This window comes from Pelecanus crispus, chromosome 11, assembly GCF_030463565.1.
Source record: "Pelecanus crispus isolate bPelCri1 chromosome 11, bPelCri1.pri, whole genome shotgun sequence".
NCBI lineage: Eukaryota > Metazoa > Chordata > Aves > Pelecaniformes > Pelecanidae > Pelecanus > Pelecanus crispus.
In genome coordinates, this window is record NC_134653.1 from 22,069,874 (window position 1) to 22,087,710 (window position 17,837).

Sequence of the window (17,837 nt, forward strand, 5' to 3'; positions counted from 1 at the left end):
TGCTTTGGACCCTAAAATTACATTCTTTTGTCTAATAGAAGCTGGAGGAAGCAGAGGATGGGTTGGACCTTGCTCTAGTCTGGACTCCCAGCCTGCGCAGGTGAGCGTGTGCCAACCCTAGCCTCTTACACACCACCCTGTCTGCTGCTGCAGGGATATCGGAGCCTCTCCCTCTGCTCAGATGCTCTCCAGGGCAGAGAGCAGCTGTGCAGCAAGCAGGGCCATCAGCTCCAACGTCCCACTCACTACACAGGGCGTGGAGATGGAAGAGAGGCCCTCCTCCCTTGTCAGTCCTCCACCTCCTTTTTCCCCAGACTGCAGAGCTGGCCTGGATGGGTGCAAGACTCACCTTCACCAGGATGTTCAGCATGGCACCTGGGTAGGAGATTGTCACCTTTGGCTTCTTGGCATTGGTTGACTTGATGACAAAGTTCTCCGGGAAGCTGTTGGGGAGGACACACCAAATTCCATCGGTATCCAGTTCCAGAGGTCTCCTAAGGAAGGAAGGTCACTGTCAGGAGGAGAGTGGATGATAGCTGAGGATCAGCTCTGTGTCCCCCATAAAGGCAGAGGCAGCCTGTTGCATCCACTCTCCAGTTCCCTCTGCAAAGCAAACCCTCATATACAACAGGATAACCACAGCAGTGTCAGAAATCTGAATCTTCAACATTAACTGCTGAAAGCTTAGGTGTTTAACATGCTCCCACATCTGCCCCAGATGCAGACAGACCTTTCTTCCCCAGCTCAGCACATACTCACCCAATCTGCTCGATCAGTTCCCTAGCCTGGGTGATGATATTTGCTCCTGTGAAGCAGACAATGCCAGCCATCTCCATGGAGTACCAGCGAGCTCTGTGAGCAGAGGAGTCAAAGTGAAGAGCAGAAGTGCTCCCTCCCAAGCCCAGCTATGGAAAGGGCAGGAGGACCTCCAGAGGAAGAAGGGCAAGAAACACATCAACACTGGCCCTCGGTAGATTATTCTCCTTGCCCTGGTTATGATGCTTCAGAAAAGCTGGAAACCTGCTAACAGACAATATTCCCATCACTTATGCCCAACACTTAATGTCTGGCAGGAGTCTCCAGGATGAGAAGTCATTGGTAGAAGCAAGAGGAGAGTGTTACAGGCAGCACCCACCTTCATCCTGGTGCTTCAGAAGCAGCTGAAGCAAGTGACAGCCTCCATAGGACAATCATGGTTTCTTCCAAGGGTCCTCTCTGGAGGACACCAGCATTGCCCAGAGGGGAGACTCACCCTTTCCGCATGACATAGCCATAGAAAGAGTTGAGGATGCACTTGTGAGCCAGCTGCAGGGAGTCATACAGGATTTCCATGTTCTTGCAGCGCTTCACTTCAGAGGCATCTCCCATCTCCACCGCTGCAGACAGCTTCTTCTTCCACACCTACAAGCCACAGGCAGTCAGGATGATCCCATACATCGCTACTGGTGGTATCCAACCAGTTCTCCCTCAGTCCCAGTACAGCATTACAACTCTAGAACAGTATCTTTGCCAAAGATCAGTAGCATGAGCTAAATGTTCCTTTTTCTTTTGCAGCAGAAGAGGAGTTGGCCAGAGGCACTTTGCCACATGGTAGAGGGACCTACAACACCAACTGCAACTTGTGACGGTGACAATCAGAATTCAACCAGTGCCAGCAGTGCTGCCCGCCTGCATCAGCTGTGCTGCACCACATGTGCACAGGCAACAACCAAATAAACTGCCTGCAGCAATCAATGATATCTGGCTAAACAGCAGAACCACCTGTGTAGAAGAAGCCTCTTGGCCAGCTCCATGGTTCATGGCAGACTAGGCAGCTGGGATTAATTGCAAAGCAAACAGCTCGTTAATTAACTCCACCAGAGGACCTCACCATTGCCTTCAACACACTCAAAGAATGCCCTGGTCTCCTTTAGCACGAACCTCAACCAGAGAACTAGAATGTCCTCGTGGAATCAACTGTTCCTTAACCCAAGGTCTAGACCTTGCTTCTCAGCTTGTCTCTTCTCCATGTAGGAAGAATGCCCCAGACTGAACATGGCCAGATCAGATGCATGAGAACAGAGACTAGCTGAGGATTTGCTAAACCCAGTGAAAACTGGAGATGAGGCTTTGTTTCCAACAGCACCAGAGGCAGTAAATGCCATGGCAGCAGCCATTGAAGATTTGGCAGTGAGAAGCCACAGCTCTCAGGAGCTCCACCACATCCTTCTCGAATACAAAGGCTGAATAGAGCAATCCTTTAGGGCTTGGGTTTTCAGTGAGAGATAAGAGGTCCCCAGCCTTGGCAACACAAGTTAAGCCAGAAGTTGAGCTCAGTACCTTGTGCAGCCCCTTGAACTCGTAGCGGCGGTCCCTGAAAGCTCGCACTGTGTCCACATAGAAAGAGTTCTCTCGCTGGCAGATGGTAGTGACTCGTTCCTCCACCTTGGTGATGTGGATCTTCTTGTATGCCTTACGGCAGTAATCTAGTCAAGGGAGTAAGCAGAGGGAGCTTCTCAGGGATGGGTGCCCAGCTACGGACAGGGATGGGCACAGTATGGACAGGGAGACATTTAAGCATCAAGAACAGCTGAGTGGAGAGACAGTCCTACTGCAAAGGGAGGGGAAGGAAGATACCAGCATGGAGAGAAGCAGCACCTTGTTATGGAGATGCAAAGACAGGTAGGGGAAATAAACTCATTGTGATGCACATATGGCCCATCCACAAACCCAGGCTCTGCCCCCAGCCAGCTGGATGGTTCTGCTGAACAGCATCGCTCCAGGAGATAGGATAGTGTTATGTTTCCCTTTCATTAACAGGCTTTAATTAGCAGCCTTCCGAAAAATGGAGCCACCCATGCTTCAGCTCAAATCCATGGCTTTCAACACACAAAAGGAAAAACACGGACACAGGCACCAGTGCCTGGCCCCTCTTTGGGAAGCACACAGGAGCCTGCTGGGACCATGGAGAAGGTCTGCCAAAGCATGGTCTGAGACCAGCCCCAGTCTGAACTAACCCCACAGCCATAAGAGGTAACTATGGTGAGCACTGCTCACAGTCTAGGGGGTTTTGGGGTTTTTTTTGTGGTGGGGTTTTTTTTTGTTTTGTTTGTTTAGGGTTTTTTTGGGTTGGTTGGTTCTTTGTTTTGTTTTTTTTACCTGCCAGCCGCTTTTTCTCGTACTTAGCCTGTTCTTCCCGGGACAGCTCATGGAAGGCACGGGGTGCTCCCTCAGGGGACAGGGGAGGGAACTTCTCCGACTCCAGCTGCTGCTGGATCCGGTGATACTCACTGCGGCTGGCAGGCACTGTGGAGGAGGGCAGCCATCAGTTTCCCAGAGGAGAAGCAGGAATTCACCTCTGTCTCTGTGAACTGGACTGCACAGTCCTTACTATACTTACTGAACTCTCCTCTCCACTGCCAAGTCATCTGACGCTGACAATTGGCACCTGGCTTGTTGAAGTCACAGGCAGCACACGTGGCCTCATCCACCATGGCTGAGGGCTGGATGCAAGTAAGAGACATACAGGTGTTAGAGGGAACAGCTCTCCAAATGACAACTCATGCCAGAACAGGCACTGGGTGGCAGAATAGCATAGGTGTGAACATCAGAGATGGTACTCAGTGAGTTCCCCTTTCCAGAGCCTTTCAAAAACATAAAACCCACAAAAAACAATAGCTGGTTTTTTTGGGAAGAGTCCTAGCTAAAGTTGTAACTCAACCTCTGCAGAGCTGGCATCCATGGCAGCTTGACTAAATTTCACACCCAGCCTTATCTGATCCCCCTGCCCTGAGCAGAAAGTTCAGCCCTTGCTGTTAAGGGGATCCAATCAGAGGGATCACCAAGGTCATCTGAAAGACAAATTAGGAGAGATAAAGTTGATGTTACCCACCTGCAACCTGTTGGTCAGAATGATGTTGGGGTACATGGCCCCCACATCTAGATGGTAAATAAGGGGACACTCAATCCTGTTCGGAACATCTTTCAGGGAATTCAGTTTGACCTTGATTTCATCGCAAACCTGTGGCAACACAAAAAGAAGTAAAACTCAGACAGGAAACAGTTAAAGAGTCACATACTTGTTGAATTTGGTCCTTTTTTTCTGCACAGGGACACCTGTTCCTGACTCTGGGAAAGGATTTAAAGGACCAAAGGAGCAGCATCAGCAACTCCTTGACCACCGGTATTTTAGGTTTTGTTTTGGATCTCCAAGGTAGGCTTTATCTGTAGGGGTACATGGAAGGTGAGAGCAGCTACTGCCTAAAGGTTACTCAATCAAGGACCTTTTCAGTGCAAATGGGTTAATGGAGACAACAGCAAAACCAGCAAAGACCAGAAGTCCCCAGTCACTAACTGATGATTCCCTCCAGGAAACTCCAGACTTGGCTTTGGAGAGGGGCAACCTGGACTTTCTAGCCGATAAACAGGGAAGAAGAGGAACATGAGTATTTGGGATATCTGAGGGGTCTGTCTTCTCACTAAATCCCTTCCCAGGTCTCTCAGAGTTTTGCTCCTGGTTGAACCTGCAAAGGAGAAAGCAGGAACCATGTCCTTCAGCCAGGGCAGAGACCCCAGATCCCCCAGGCTTGGCAGGGGGGTCCTGGCTGGGGCTGCTGGAGGTGGCAGCTGCTTATAACATCCCTTAACATCTACTCTGCAGGTGCCCATGGATGGGCTTCTCGGTCTCTCTCTGTAGAGTGTAAAATTAACCTGAACAGGCACTTTAAAGCTGCAGCTCCAACCTGGCAGCTCGGCCCTCCCTGCCAAGCCCAGCCATGCCATGGGCGACGTACCTCCTGGAAGTTGGTGACTTGGTCCAACGGCAAATGCTCCTCCTCCTCAATGGCATGCCGCAGCGTCTTCTCCACATGCTGCACCAGGAAGTCAAAGGCAGCAGGATTCTACAGGGGTGTGGGGACAGCACTGAGACTGTGGGCAGCTATCCCCAGCTGCAGGCTGGCAGCTCCTGCCCTGCTGCCTGTGTCCCTGCCTGACTTGGGGAGCTCTAAGCACAGCCCTGCAGCATAGGGCAGCTTACTGAGGCATGGGCAGGGTCTAGACCACTGGCACCAGGTCAAAAAAAAAAAGTAACAAAGGCAAGAGACAAGGGCAGCTAATGAGCAGCCAGTGGCATTTGTGTTTGGTAGTGCAGCATCTCTCATGGTCGCATGCTGGCTGGTGCAAGGGTCCAAAGATTCAGACTTAGTCCAGATACTTCTATACACCCAGTGCATGCTCCCCTCCGATCATTCACTAGATGATATTCACCAAAATGTCTGGCACTAAGTGTAATGCGTCGCACGGCACAGCGTGAAGCCACCTCTGAAAGCTTCAGAGTCTGTGAGCACAATGCAGGCATGAAACAGGGCAAGACAGCGGCGTGATGGGTTGGCTGCATGGCCCCTTACCATTTTGAAGCGGCAGGGGATGTCACTGCGGAAGACCCCAGATTCCAGCGCTTCCACATGGCCTCCCACATACGTCTCTGAGTCCAGCACATGGCCATCTTCTGTAAGTTTGTTGAATTCCTGCTCCTGCTTGTTGGGGAAGATGATGTTGGCATGATAGGCCTGAACCATCAGCAGTGCCTCGCACAGTGTCCCAGATCCTTTTCTTAACACCTGCAGGAGAGACATCAAAGCCAGTTTTAAAAATCAAAAAGAATAGATTTAGATTAGATATAAGGAAGAAATTCTTTACTATGAGGGTGGTGAGACACTGGAACAGGTTGCCCAGAGAAGTTGTGGATGCCCTCGAAGTGTTCATGGTCAGGCTGGATGCAGCTTTGAGCAACCTGATCTAGTGAAAGATGTGCCTGCCCATGGCAGGGGGGGTTGGACTATATGATCTTTGAAGATCCCTTCCAACCTTGATGATCTTTGAATGTCCCTTCCAACCTAGATGATCTTTGAATGTCCCTTCCAACCCAAACCATCCTGTGATTCAGCAAGAAGTGCCGTACCAGTGCTGGTGGGACCAGACTGGCCTTACAGCCACATCAGCAAGTCAGATGGCTTCAGCTGGTGACACATGCACAACCATGCAGCTGGCCCACGGCAATGATGATGGGAGGAAGTGAGAAACCAACACCAACTCATTCATGTTGGCTGGGAGGAGAGCAGGTGATGGACAGTGCAAAGGCCTCCAGATTTCTGCTGCCATCACCTCCTGACACGACTCCACTGTCAAGCACCTTCGTAAGCTAAACCAGGTGGGAATAGGGACATTTTCTACATGCTTAGCACAGACAGCTTCCTAACCATCCTCCCCACAGCTGACGAGCAATCAGGAGACCCAGCTTTGCATGACATGACTGCAAGTAAACTTGGCTGAGCATGGAGTATCACCATACTTTCTTGCTCCAGCCCTGTACTGCCAACCCTCAGGTCTCTTGTTCTTAGGCACCTCTCGAAAAACCCCAGGGCTGTGGAGAGAAAGGAGTAGCCTCCAGATCCACCCTCCCTCCCTGACATGGATGGGAAAGTGCCTGGGCAGCAGGAATCAGGTCCATGGCCAGAGCATCCCTGCAGCGTGGGAGACGTGGCTCTTCACCCAGGAAAGAAATCATCATTTCAGGAGTGCACCCACCTCATCAGGCTCCATAGGAATGATGGTGCACAAGGCAAAAATGAAAGGATGCACGTACTTCATGTACATGTAATAGGTAGCAACTGCGTCGGACACTGAATAGGTGGCCAGGGTCTGTCAGGGAATGGCAAAAGGCAAATTAATCCCAATCACATGTGATAGAGCAGCTCAATGACAATACTCTTTCATTGCTTCCTGCTGGACATGCTTGTATCAGCAGGAAGAAGGGAAAGGTATATTTCTCCTTATCCTAGGTTGTAAAAAATGATCTGTTTGCTTCTGAGGACATCCTGCTCTAGCTCTAATCACACAACGATACATCAGCTTTGAATGAGAGGAAATGGGGAGGATGAGCTCATGGCACAGATACTGCCCTGTTTGGGAATCAGGAGGGTGCTCCAGGGCTTCAGCAGAAATCCCCTGCCCACAACACCTGGAGCACTAAGCCTATTTCTCCTCCCTCCAGCAAGTCATGGCTGTTTGTGGTGTTTCTGATTTAGGTGGTGTCTGCCACCTCGCACTGATGTAAATAAATATGAAAATACACAGTGCAATGCCAGTGCTAGAACCACTTCAAAGAAATCCCCACAAGCTCAAGTGCTTCTAAGGCATCAGCAATATGGGGAGACAGATTGAGTTAATTTCTCAAAACCCACTGCATTAAGCAAAAACATTTTGTAACTCTTTAACTTAAAGATTCAATCATATTGCAGCTGCTCTAGGCTTGTTTTCCAATTGCTCAGAGGAGATACAGCACAGAGAGAGAATACCTGGGGCTCCTCTGTAGCCATCCGGCACATGTCCTCAGGGTCCAGCTCCACTGGATCATAACCCAGTTTTGCTTTAGCTGCTGCTTTCAGGTTGTGACTTCCCACTGGGAGGTAACTGTCTCTCTTCACCCACCTGGACAAAATTATGAAAATACCAGTTTGTGCAGAGAAACCAGCCCTGCCTTTCAAAAAGGGACTCAGGCTTGCAAACAGAACCTTGAATGCAAAGGGGACCTCTCACCGAGGACAGCCAAGAGCCAAGCATCCAAGCGCAGTGGAGTAAGAGGCTGCCCAGCTTTAGATATCCTGCATCTCTACCAATGCACTTAAATCCCAGCTAGGACAAACCCCACTCACTATCCATACCATCACCACTGCTCAGAATTACCACCTTCCAACTCCCTCAGTGGCTTTAAGATAAACATTTAATCACTGGAGGAGACACCACCAGGACTGTAAGGACAGACAGCCACTCTCCACAGTCCAGACACTGCTCCAGTGGAGGAAACCCACATAAAAACCCCAACTTGTCTCTCCCATGTGTGCACAATGCGTCCTTTCCTTTTCTGGCTGTGCCAGGATACAATCCCTTCCCCAGTCCAATGGCCTGATCTTTCTCCAATGCCCCAAATCACTGAATCATAGAATGCTTTGGGTTGGAAGGGACCTTTAGAGGTCATCTAGCCCAACCCCCCTACCGTGAACAGGGACAGCTTCAACTAGATCAGGTTGCTCAGAGCCCATCCTACCTGACCTTGAACGTTTCTAGGCATGGGGCCTCCACTACCTCTCTGGGCAACCTGTTCCAGTGCTTCACCACCCTCATTGTAAAAAATTTCTTCCTTATATCCAGTCTAAATATATTCTTCTTTAGTTAAAATCCATTATTCCTTGTCCTGTCACAACGGGCCTTGCTAAAAAGATTGTCCCCATCTTTCCTACAGGCCCCCTTTAAGTACTGAAAGGCTGCAATAAGGTCTCCTCACAGCCTTCTCTTCTCCAGGCTGAACAACCCCAACTCTCTCAGCCTGGCCTCACAGGAGATGTGCTCCAGCCCTCGGATCATTTTTGTGGCCCTCCTCTGGACCCGCTCCATCAGTTCCATGTCCTTCTGGTGCTGAGTGCCCCAGAGCTGGACGCAGTACTCCAGGTGAGGTCTCACCAGAGCAGAGCAGAGGGGCAGAATCACCTCCCTCGACCTGCTGGCCACGCTTCTTTTGATGCAGCCCAGCATGCAGTTGGCTTTCTGGGCTGCAAGCGCACATTGTTGGCTCATGTCCAGCTTTTCATCTACCAGTACCCTCAAGTCCTTCTCTGCAGGGCTGCTCTCAATCCCTTCATCCCACAGCCTGCACTGATATCAGGGGTTGCTCCATCCCAGGTGCTCATGAGGTTCACACAGGCCCACCTCTTCAGCTTGTCCAGGTCCCTTTGGATGACATCTCGTCCTTCTGGTGTGTCAGCTGCACCACTCAGCTTGGTGTCATCTGCAGACTTGCTGAGGGTGCACTCAATCCCACTGTCTATGTTGCTGATGAAGATATTAAACAGCAGTGGTCCCAGTACAGACCCCTGAGGGACACCACTTGTCACCAGTCTCCGTTTGGACATCAAGACATTGACCGCTACCCTCTGGATGCGACCATCCAACCAATTCCTTATCCACCAAACAGTCCACCCATCAAATCTGTATCTCTCCAATTTAGAGAGAAGGATGTTATGGGGGACTGTGTCGAAGGCTTTACAGAAGTCCAGATAGATGACATCTGTTGCTTTTCCCTTGTCCACTAATGCAGTCACTCCTTCATAGAAAGCCACTAGGTTAGTCAGGCAGGACTTGTCCTTGGTGAAGCCATGCTTGCTGCGTCAGATCACCTCCCTGTCCTCCATGTGCTTTAGCATAGCTTCTAGGAGGATCTGTTCCATGATCTTCCCATGCACAGAGGTGAGGCTGACAGGTCAGTAGTTCCCAGCATCCTCCTTTCTTCCCTTTTTAAAAATGGGAACAACGTTTCCCTTCTTCCAGTCACCAGGGACTTCACCTGACTGCCATGACTTTTCAAATATCATGGAGAGTGGCTTGGCAACTACGTCAGCCAATTCCCTCAGGACTCTGGGGTGCATCTCATCAGGTCCCATAGACTTACGTACATTCAGGTTCCTCGGGTGGTCTCGAACCTGATCTTCCCTTACAGTGGGAGGGGCTTTACACCCCTGATCCCCATCTTGCAGTCCATCAACTTGGGAGGGGTGAGGAGAGAGGTTGCCATTGAAGACTGAGGAAAAAAAGTTGTTGAGTACCTCAGCCTTCTCCTCGTCTGTTGATACTAGGTTGGCATTCTTGTTCATCGGGGGGGTACGCTTTCTTTAGCCTTCCTTTTCTGGTTGACATACCTGTAGAAGCCCTTCTTGTTATTCTTTACATCCCTTGCCAAATTCAGCTCCAGCCGTGCCTTGGCCTTCCTGACCCCATCCTGTCAGACCTCAAATCAGACCTCAAACACCCAGGGACAGCCACCAGCAGGCTGCAGGGAGAGAGACATCCCTGATAACCCTTCACAGGGAAAGCTTGGCAGCTTCTGCGGTATGCAGAGTGCCAAGGGGAAGCAACACAGTCAAGGAAATGGACTATCATGCCAGCCTAGGGAGGTGCAACACATGAAAGCTTCCAAAAGACAGGAGGAGGACAGTTTTCAAACACAAGTGTAGGTATTTTATATAAATTCAAGAGATAAAGATGCAGTTATATGGTAGAGGGGCAGCATTTGGTACCTTAGACAGTCCATGTGGATGCACTGGGATGCTTTGTACTCTCCCTGGCTGTCCTTCTGAAACCCAATTTCCTGATACATATTAATTCCATGAGCTGCTGCTCTTGCTTCCACAAAGGGCCTAGGGAAAGAGGCAATGTGAAGGAAAGGAACAGAACAGCCATTTCCCTTCATCTCCAACAACGGTTTCACAACTGCTTTAGTTACAAACTTCCTAAAGTTACAGTTACAAACTACCTAAAGAATTTTTCTTGCAATTTGTCTGTGATATCTGGCCACAGGGTAAACTTCCTGCAGGACAGAATTGCAGCATGACACAAGACGTAAAGCTGCTTGCTTACATCCTGCACCAGGAGGTGGAGGCACATGGTCCCTCTCCCCTTGCTTCCCGAAGGCTTGCTTGTGCCCCTTTCCCTGATATCCTCCAGATCTCTTTTGACCCTCTCCCTGAGCTCCCAAGACTGGGCTCATCCATACACCAACATTGACACATTGACAAGGGTTTAAAGCAGCTCAGCCGAGCGGATGGGACTCTACAGAAGCTCATACTTCCAAGCCAATGACCACAGGATTTGGTGAGGTGTTCAAAGTGGCCAGACAGTCGGCATGGATCACACACTATCACCACTATGTGAGCTATGGAAGGACCCTGCCCCACAGATCAGGTGACACCTTGTCAGCTTAGTTTTCATTCCTGATCTTACCAGTCAAAGAAGTCTCCATTGTACGTGACAATGATGGTGGGTTTGGTCTCCTGGACATGTTCAAACCACCTCTGGATTAAATGAGCCTAGGATGAAACAGAAGAGTAGAAAAGATACATATATAAAGTAACTTCATCTCCTCCACAGAGAGGTGGTGGATACTATACAGTTCACTCCACCCTTCCCCTCTCCTCCCCACCTAACCCAAACCTGACCTCTCTTACCTTTATTACCAAGAAATGAAAGCATGACCAGCCCTGCCAGACCCACCATGTTCCCCAGCGAGGCAGCCTACCAAGCAATTAGCTCTCTTTGTCCAACAAGAGCCCCAGGCAGGTAAAAAGTCTGCTGGGCTGACTTACTTCATCTGGTTCATTAAAGACATAAAATGGACCCTCATACTCAGGCTTGGGAGTAAACTCAAAATCTTCAATATCCTCAGAGACGATCTCCCTGTTTGTGATCAGGTAGCCCTAGAGAGGTAACAAGGCAGCAGTTAGGAAGACTTGGCTTGCAGGCAACCCGAAAATGCTGTCCAAACGATGGGATGTATTCCTCTTGAAAGCCAGAGCTTCTGTCAAGGGGGAAAAACTGTTTGGGAGTCATCTGCTGAACCATCACTGGCCATTGGCTAAGGAGCCACCGGGAGACAACACAGGACAGCAGAGTTGCCCCTATGCTCTCCAGGTTACTACTGCTCCCTCAGAGGAGCACCAGCTACCTGAGCTGGGTACCACAAAACTAAGTATCTTATACATCATTCAGACTTTAATTTCATTTCTACAGCCACACACCAAGCAGCTAGCAACAAGGCATGCCTGGAGCGAGCTGGGTTGGAGGTGAAACACTGGCCTGCTCCGCAGCTTCGCTGCTGGAGCATGGAGAACACCACTCTGCTGTCCCTTACCTGCCCATCAATCATGTAGGAGATCATCATGATCTGGTCTGTCTCCGCATCAGGAAACTTCAAAGGGAGTTTGGTAGTTTCAATATCAAAGGCAAGAACAACAGGATCCTGAGCAGCACCAAATCCATTAGAAAATATTGCAAAGCTGACTTGTAGTTAAAAAGCGATTCCCATTAAGCCCAGTGCTAGCCCAGCACGTGAACCAAACCCTCCCCAGTAATCATTTTACTGCTTTATCAAACCAAAATTCACTACCCAAGCCCAGAATCAAAGCCTTCTGGCTGAGCACCATGGCGTGACACCAGCAGCGCATCAGAAACCAGCTCCTCTGGGCAGACACACCAGCTGTGCACCTGGCCAGACTGGCGCCTGCTAGACCAACACTCACCGGTCGCTCCACAAGATCATCTCGGCGGGTGATTTCAGGGGGGTAGGTGCTGCCCCGGTATCGCACGTTGTACCAGTGAGCCTGTTGAGAGAGGAGGGAGGGCAGTGCCTTACCGTGGGGCCAGCTCGTTGCATCACTTCTGTTCGGCTGCTGGGGACACAGCTGTGCGAACTAAATGCAGCTCAGAAGAAAGACTTCAACTGTGGCTGTGCACCAATCATTTAACTTTTCTGCAGGTCATTAACTAAGGAGAAGGCCCAGCAGTACAGGACTAAGCTTTACACATGAACTCATCATCACCAACACCTTTGCAAAGGTCCTGGAGACAAAACATTTCTGCCCTGCCTGCACTTCAGGAGTACGGCAGCAGGAAAACAAAGCTCTTCCAGCTTCCCTATTCCTTACTCACCACGTGGATCTTCAGGTCAATGGACAGGCGAACATGGTAGGGCACATCGTACTCCCGCATATCCACAATGTTGTCCATCTGGTTGGCAACCTTTCTAGAGGCCCCTTCCTCATCTGTGCTCAGGCTGCCTCCGCTCAGAGCGCTGCAAGGAGCAGAGCAAAGCACCTGCCTTACCTGAGGGCACATATCTGCATGCTCAGCTGCAAGGGACAGCCACGTGGTGGCAGGAGTCAGTGACAGGAGAGGAGAGAACAAGAAATGCTTCTCCACCATGTAATTACCCTCTGCATGCAGAGGCGTCCCTAGGATGAACAGCATGCACAGTCTGGTCACTCCTGTCTAAATTCACCTTTTCTCATGCTTGTGAGTTGTGCTTGCTCAGAGGTACAGGCAGACAAAACCCACACATGCCTGTATAATGAATGGTTCTTAATAGCATTGGATTTATAAGTATGGTAACAAGTCCAAGCATAATGAGGCAACCTGCGAAGCACTTTGAACAGGGACAGTATGCCTTCCAGGTGAGCAGGAAGCACTCATCTCGCTTGATTCTTCTTCCTCAATTTCAACTGAAATCAGACTTCAGGGCCAGGAAACCAAAGAAAGGAGTGAATTTTTCATGTGTATATTCTGGTTGACTTTAAAAACAAATTTTCTTTTTTTTTTTTTCTATCTGCAACTGTGTTTCCAATCTTGTAAACAAGTGCCTGGCTTTTTATACAGATAAGAAAATGTTTGTTGGGCTTTTTTTCCCCTTTAGTCACAGCTAGAAGTAAGGTTGCCCAGTGACTCTCAGTATCCTTTTTCAGGGGACAGGCAACCTATTTCACCAGCAGAGGTAACAACACAGCACATCACACTGCAGAGGCTCTGTGGCCTCTTGATGTGCAGCACTGAGCTGGAAGAACCACCTCGGAGATGGGGGGCAGAGAGGCATAGCTGGCGTCAGACCCCAGGCAGGACAGCTCCTCTCTGAGAACAGCTAAGAAATAATCAAGGGAGCCTAATTATTAACACGAGAGACCGACCGGCCACCCTAAGAAGAGCTCCCACCTTGACAGCATAGCTGTGTAGACATCGCTCGCCTGGTCTCTCTCTCTGTTTTTCCTCACAGCAGGAAAGATCTCCTTCCGCACCTTCACCAAGTCATCCACCGTGTTGAAGGACAACTTGATATAGTTCCTCTTCAGGCCCACCAAGTGGTTTGGCTGCAAAGCAGCAAGACAACACCAGCTCAGGGGGGATGAGTACTGAAGGACAGCCACCATAAAGAGAGGGTGGGGAAGGCAGGCTAGACTGATGCAGGTGGAATTAGCCAAAAAAGAGGTGCCAAGGCGTGGGAGAGTCAAGCACCAGCAAGAGACTCTGGTGTGCACACCAGGGAAGAGCACAACAGCTGCACAGCAAGGGCCCAGCCAGCCCTGCTGCCCATGCAGGCAGGACCATGAGCAGGATTCAACCAGGGAAGAGGAAGAAGAGCAGGTCAAGCATGAGCAGCATCCCCCTCCCACAGTACCCTCTCCTCCCCCAATCATTCTTTAATTCCTGCAATTAAACATCTTGAACACACTGTGAAATAGCTGATGTGCTCAAGGAGAGGAGTGTAATTACTACCGATAAGCAATTAGCCATAACTAACCTGTTTCTGATAAGGCACCACAAGCAACACTAGGAGATTGAAGTCAAGCATGCTGTTTCCCTTCACTACTCAGTCCCTTCCTACTTCACTAGAGCTGTGCAAGGTCCAAAAAAAAGAACACTACTCAAGAGCACAGAGTGCAGAAGAATACAGACCAGGTCCAGGTCTTCTTTGGGGACAGTTTCCAGCTTTGCAATCTTCCCTTGGAACTTCTTGGAGAGGAAGGAGGAGACTTCTCGCTCACAGCCCTGCCAAGAGGTCCTGGGGCTGAGCACACAGCTCCATCCCTTGGGAGAAGACTGTCCCAAAGCAGGATGCCCAGGAGGCCTCAAGCTCCCCAGGGACTTGCTGTCCCCTGCCCTGGGGATCTCAGCCCTCCCAGGGTCTACTCCTCACCTTCTGGGTAGCAATGTAGAAGTAGGGCTTGTAGGGCAGGGCCACCTAGGAGAGGACAGGTTACAGTGGCAGGTCCCCTCGTGGGACCCTGCACCCTGCCCAGTCCCTGTGGGGACCCACCTTGAAGCGGCTCCCGTCCTCCTGGATGAAGTAGTAGTCCACAGCACTCACCGATCGTCGGTCCTCGTCCAGCACCTCCGTCTGCCCACGGGCACCATGGACTCAGCGGGGTCCCTCCGAGAAACACCCCCCCCCGGGCCTACAGGGGCCCCTCCATGGGACCCCCCCTCCCCGGGCCTACCGGGGCCTACCCGTGGGACCCCCCCCCCCGTGCCCCATTGGTTGGCTGCTCGCCCCCCGCCCCGCCGGTCCGTACCGGATGCATGTTGATGAGCCAGCCCGTCCGCTCGCCGGGCTCCATTGGCCGCTCGAAGCCGAACAGCGCATCCAGCCGGTCCGTGCGCTGCGATCGCTCCAGGCGCTTGAGAGCTGACAGCGCGGCGCCATCGTCCCGGCCAAACGCCGCGCCGTCAGCCCCCGCCGCCTGCCCCCCGGGCCCACCTGTCCGCCGCCCCCACCGCGCTCCCTCGGGGTCTCCTCTGCCGCTGCCCAAGTGGGCGCGCCGCCCGCCGCCCTGCAGCGCCATCCCCTCCTTCCGCAGCCAGGCCCGCTACCGCGGAAAAAATTTCCCGCGCTACGCCCGCTTCCCGCGAGAGAGAAGCCCCCTCCGTCCCGCCTACGCGGCGAGAGCACCAATCAGAGAGCAGACCCACTTCCCCCGCGGGCACCTCCCACCAATGGCGGGTGGAGCGCCCTGGCCCAGTCGGCAGACCGGGTGGGCGGGGCCTCCTCGGCGGCTCGGGCAAAGTGGATGCTGCGCGTCTGCAGCGAGGGCAGCCTGCTGCCCGGTCCTGCAAAACTGAATACCCTTTGGTCGGCTGAGGCACGACTGACGATTTCTCCCACGGGCAGAGAGGTGGAAGAGCAGTCCAGCACACCGTGCGTGTGCGCAGAGACATAACGGCGTGGCCGCGTCCGGCACCCCCCGCCGAGATCCCTCTGCCCGGCCGCTGGAGTCTGGGGCCCCGGGGTCCCTGCCGAGGCTGGAGGACGTGGATGCCGCTTTCCCCTTTGTGGATTCAGACAGCAGCGAAGCTGAGCACATGTCCCAGAGACACACGCATGGACACGCAGGCACAGGACAAACAGACGGCTACAGGCAAGGCACTACCGTCATCAGCACCCAAGCACAGGACCCGCATGGCACACCAGCCCCGTCCCGTCCTCTAGGGTGGCAGACGTCACTAGGGCAGGCACACACACACTCGTGGGTCCCCCAAGCAGCGGCATGGCCCCTATGTCTGCCCAGCACCCCAGCCCTCGGACACACCCCATGGGTCCTTGACTCACCAGCCAGTCCAGCTTGAATTTTGCTGGTGAACGCACAGGCACACCCCCCACATACCTGGTTTGGAGGGGATACTCTTGCCCCCCACCAGACACACAGGCTGTGACACGCAGTCCAGCTCCAGCTGCACCGAGCCCCTCATTTGCCTCACACAGGTCCCCCCCAGTAGCTAGTTTGGGCACACCATTCCCACCCCATGGCTGGAGGTTAAAGACCCCCACTCACTTCAGTAGCTGCACTGGGACGCCACTCACTCCAGTAGGTGACACAAAATCCCTTGACACACAGGCCTCACCAGTAGCTGGTACTCGGTCCTTGCAGCATACACTCGTATGGAGTGCGAGATGATGCAGAGAAATAGTTAAGAAAACATTTAATAAGAAAATATGAAAAGATAGGGCAGACTGTGGTGACCAGGCACAGGGCTCAGCCAAACACTTCCCAGTTTATACCTGAGTGGCCCCTTTTATACCCCTTTCTGCTTCCCCCTGCTTTGTTTCTCCTGGTTCCCCTTCCCATCCCCACAGGTCCATTCCCACACCCCGCCCAGCCCGTGTCCGGGGTCCCCCTGGTTCACACACTCAGCAGTTGCAAAGCCCAGGCTGATCATCCTGGAAGGGTCAGCACCAGTGTGGTTTCTGGATAGCCCATGAATTAGTGCGAGCGGTGACGCCTGGTTCCCTTCACTGCCTCCCTTGTCATCTGGTAGTCAGGTCTGTTTCCCTGCATGGTCTTGTTCCCAGCTTCTCCTTTTCATATTATTGGTTGCACTGAAGGTCCTTGACCCTTAACGGAGCAGAGACACACTCTTATAGTATGTTTCAGCAGTGATGTGCTCTCCAGGTGCTCAAGAGAAGGAATAAATATAAAGCAATACTTAAGGCAGCAGTCTCATTTCTACCCCACAAATCCATGGAGTGTGTGGTGGGGACCATTTCACTCAACCCTCCCTAGAAGCTCCTTGGAGTTTCCAAAAGTTGCTGTCTCCAAGTTAGGCAAGTCTGAATTTCACCTGAGCTTGAACCAAAAAATCTCTTCTTCAGACTGCTCCTGCCCTGACTGCCGTGTTCAACAGCAGGAGGATGCCATCAGTGAAGCCATTCACATGATCCAGAAAGGAACTGACTTTATGGATGCGAAGAATGTGATTTAAAAATAATCTGCTGGCTTTCTTTTGAACATAAAGTGGCTGCTATTGAGTCAGACTTTCCCTGAAGATGCATGAACCTCTATTTCTTATCTTTGCTATTTTTCGTGGCTTCTTTGGGAGGGGCTCCTTCACCTGGCTGCAGCTGAGGTCAGGATGCTTGTTTGCTCCTTCAGTGAATTTTGGTCATTTGGGTAAACTAGGCTGGAAGGAAAGGAAGGAAATGAGGGGAAGGTTTGATGTTGATATGGGTTCACATCAACATCTATGGCTTGCTGTGGCTTGTGCATGAGAACAAGCCTTTGCAGACAGCTCTGCATGGTAAAGCAGTTCCCCTCTTCCAGCCGCAAGAGGTGCCCATGGACACTGAGGACAGAGAGGCTGAGCTGGAGGTACCTGTTGTGATGGGAGCATCTCTGCTCGCAGCTGCCTGGAGCTTCTGGAGAGGCAGAAGCCCTGTCTCAGGGAGGAAGACAGGTCCAAGGTATTGGCACTGGATTGGGAACCAAAGTGTCTTGTTCTAGCAGCTTCTCACCAGTGGCTGGCATGACACTGGTCGTCCACTTCTGGCAACCGAGTCAGCCAAGCAAGGCAGGCCTGAGACCGGGCAGTTCAGAAGGCTTACTGTTGCTTTGCACTGTGGATTTTGCATTGAAAGGTCAGGATTCAGGTGCTGGTAAACCTGACTGCCCTTCTGATGCTCCCGTAAGCTGAGCAATGGGAGCAAAAGC

At 51.6% G+C, this 17,837-nt stretch overlaps 1 protein-coding gene across 1 annotated transcript in view; it reads right to left on the reverse strand.

Moving 5' to 3' along the window:
- The window catches only part of POLE (DNA polymerase epsilon, catalytic subunit), a 31,279-nt gene extending 16,082 nt beyond the window's left edge, over positions 1–15,197 (reverse strand). Inside the window, exons 1-22 of the mRNA XM_075718928.1 lie at positions 14,928–15,197; positions 14,672–14,752; positions 14,552–14,596; positions 14,311–14,403; positions 13,570–13,724; positions 12,517–12,658; positions 12,108–12,188; positions 11,720–11,827; positions 11,175–11,285; positions 10,813–10,898; positions 10,110–10,229; positions 7,338–7,470; positions 6,568–6,681; positions 5,388–5,600; positions 4,773–4,880; positions 3,872–4,000; positions 3,380–3,482; positions 3,139–3,285; positions 2,320–2,465; positions 1,253–1,401; positions 760–852; positions 350–494 (exon numbers count right to left, since the gene is read on the reverse strand). Coding sequence (XP_075575043.1) covers positions 350–494; positions 760–852; positions 1,253–1,401; positions 2,320–2,465; positions 3,139–3,285; positions 3,380–3,482; positions 3,872–4,000; positions 4,773–4,880; positions 5,388–5,600; positions 6,568–6,681; positions 7,338–7,470; positions 10,110–10,229; positions 10,813–10,898; positions 11,175–11,285; positions 11,720–11,827; positions 12,108–12,188; positions 12,517–12,658; positions 13,570–13,724; positions 14,311–14,403; positions 14,552–14,596; positions 14,672–14,752; positions 14,928–15,197 — 2,772 coding nt within the window. The remainder of the gene's footprint in view (positions 1–349; positions 495–759; positions 853–1,252; positions 1,402–2,319; positions 2,466–3,138; positions 3,286–3,379; positions 3,483–3,871; positions 4,001–4,772; positions 4,881–5,387; positions 5,601–6,567; positions 6,682–7,337; positions 7,471–10,109; positions 10,230–10,812; positions 10,899–11,174; positions 11,286–11,719; positions 11,828–12,107; positions 12,189–12,516; positions 12,659–13,569; positions 13,725–14,310; positions 14,404–14,551; positions 14,597–14,671; positions 14,753–14,927) is intronic.
- Positions 15,198–17,837: the final 2,640 nt, after the last annotated feature.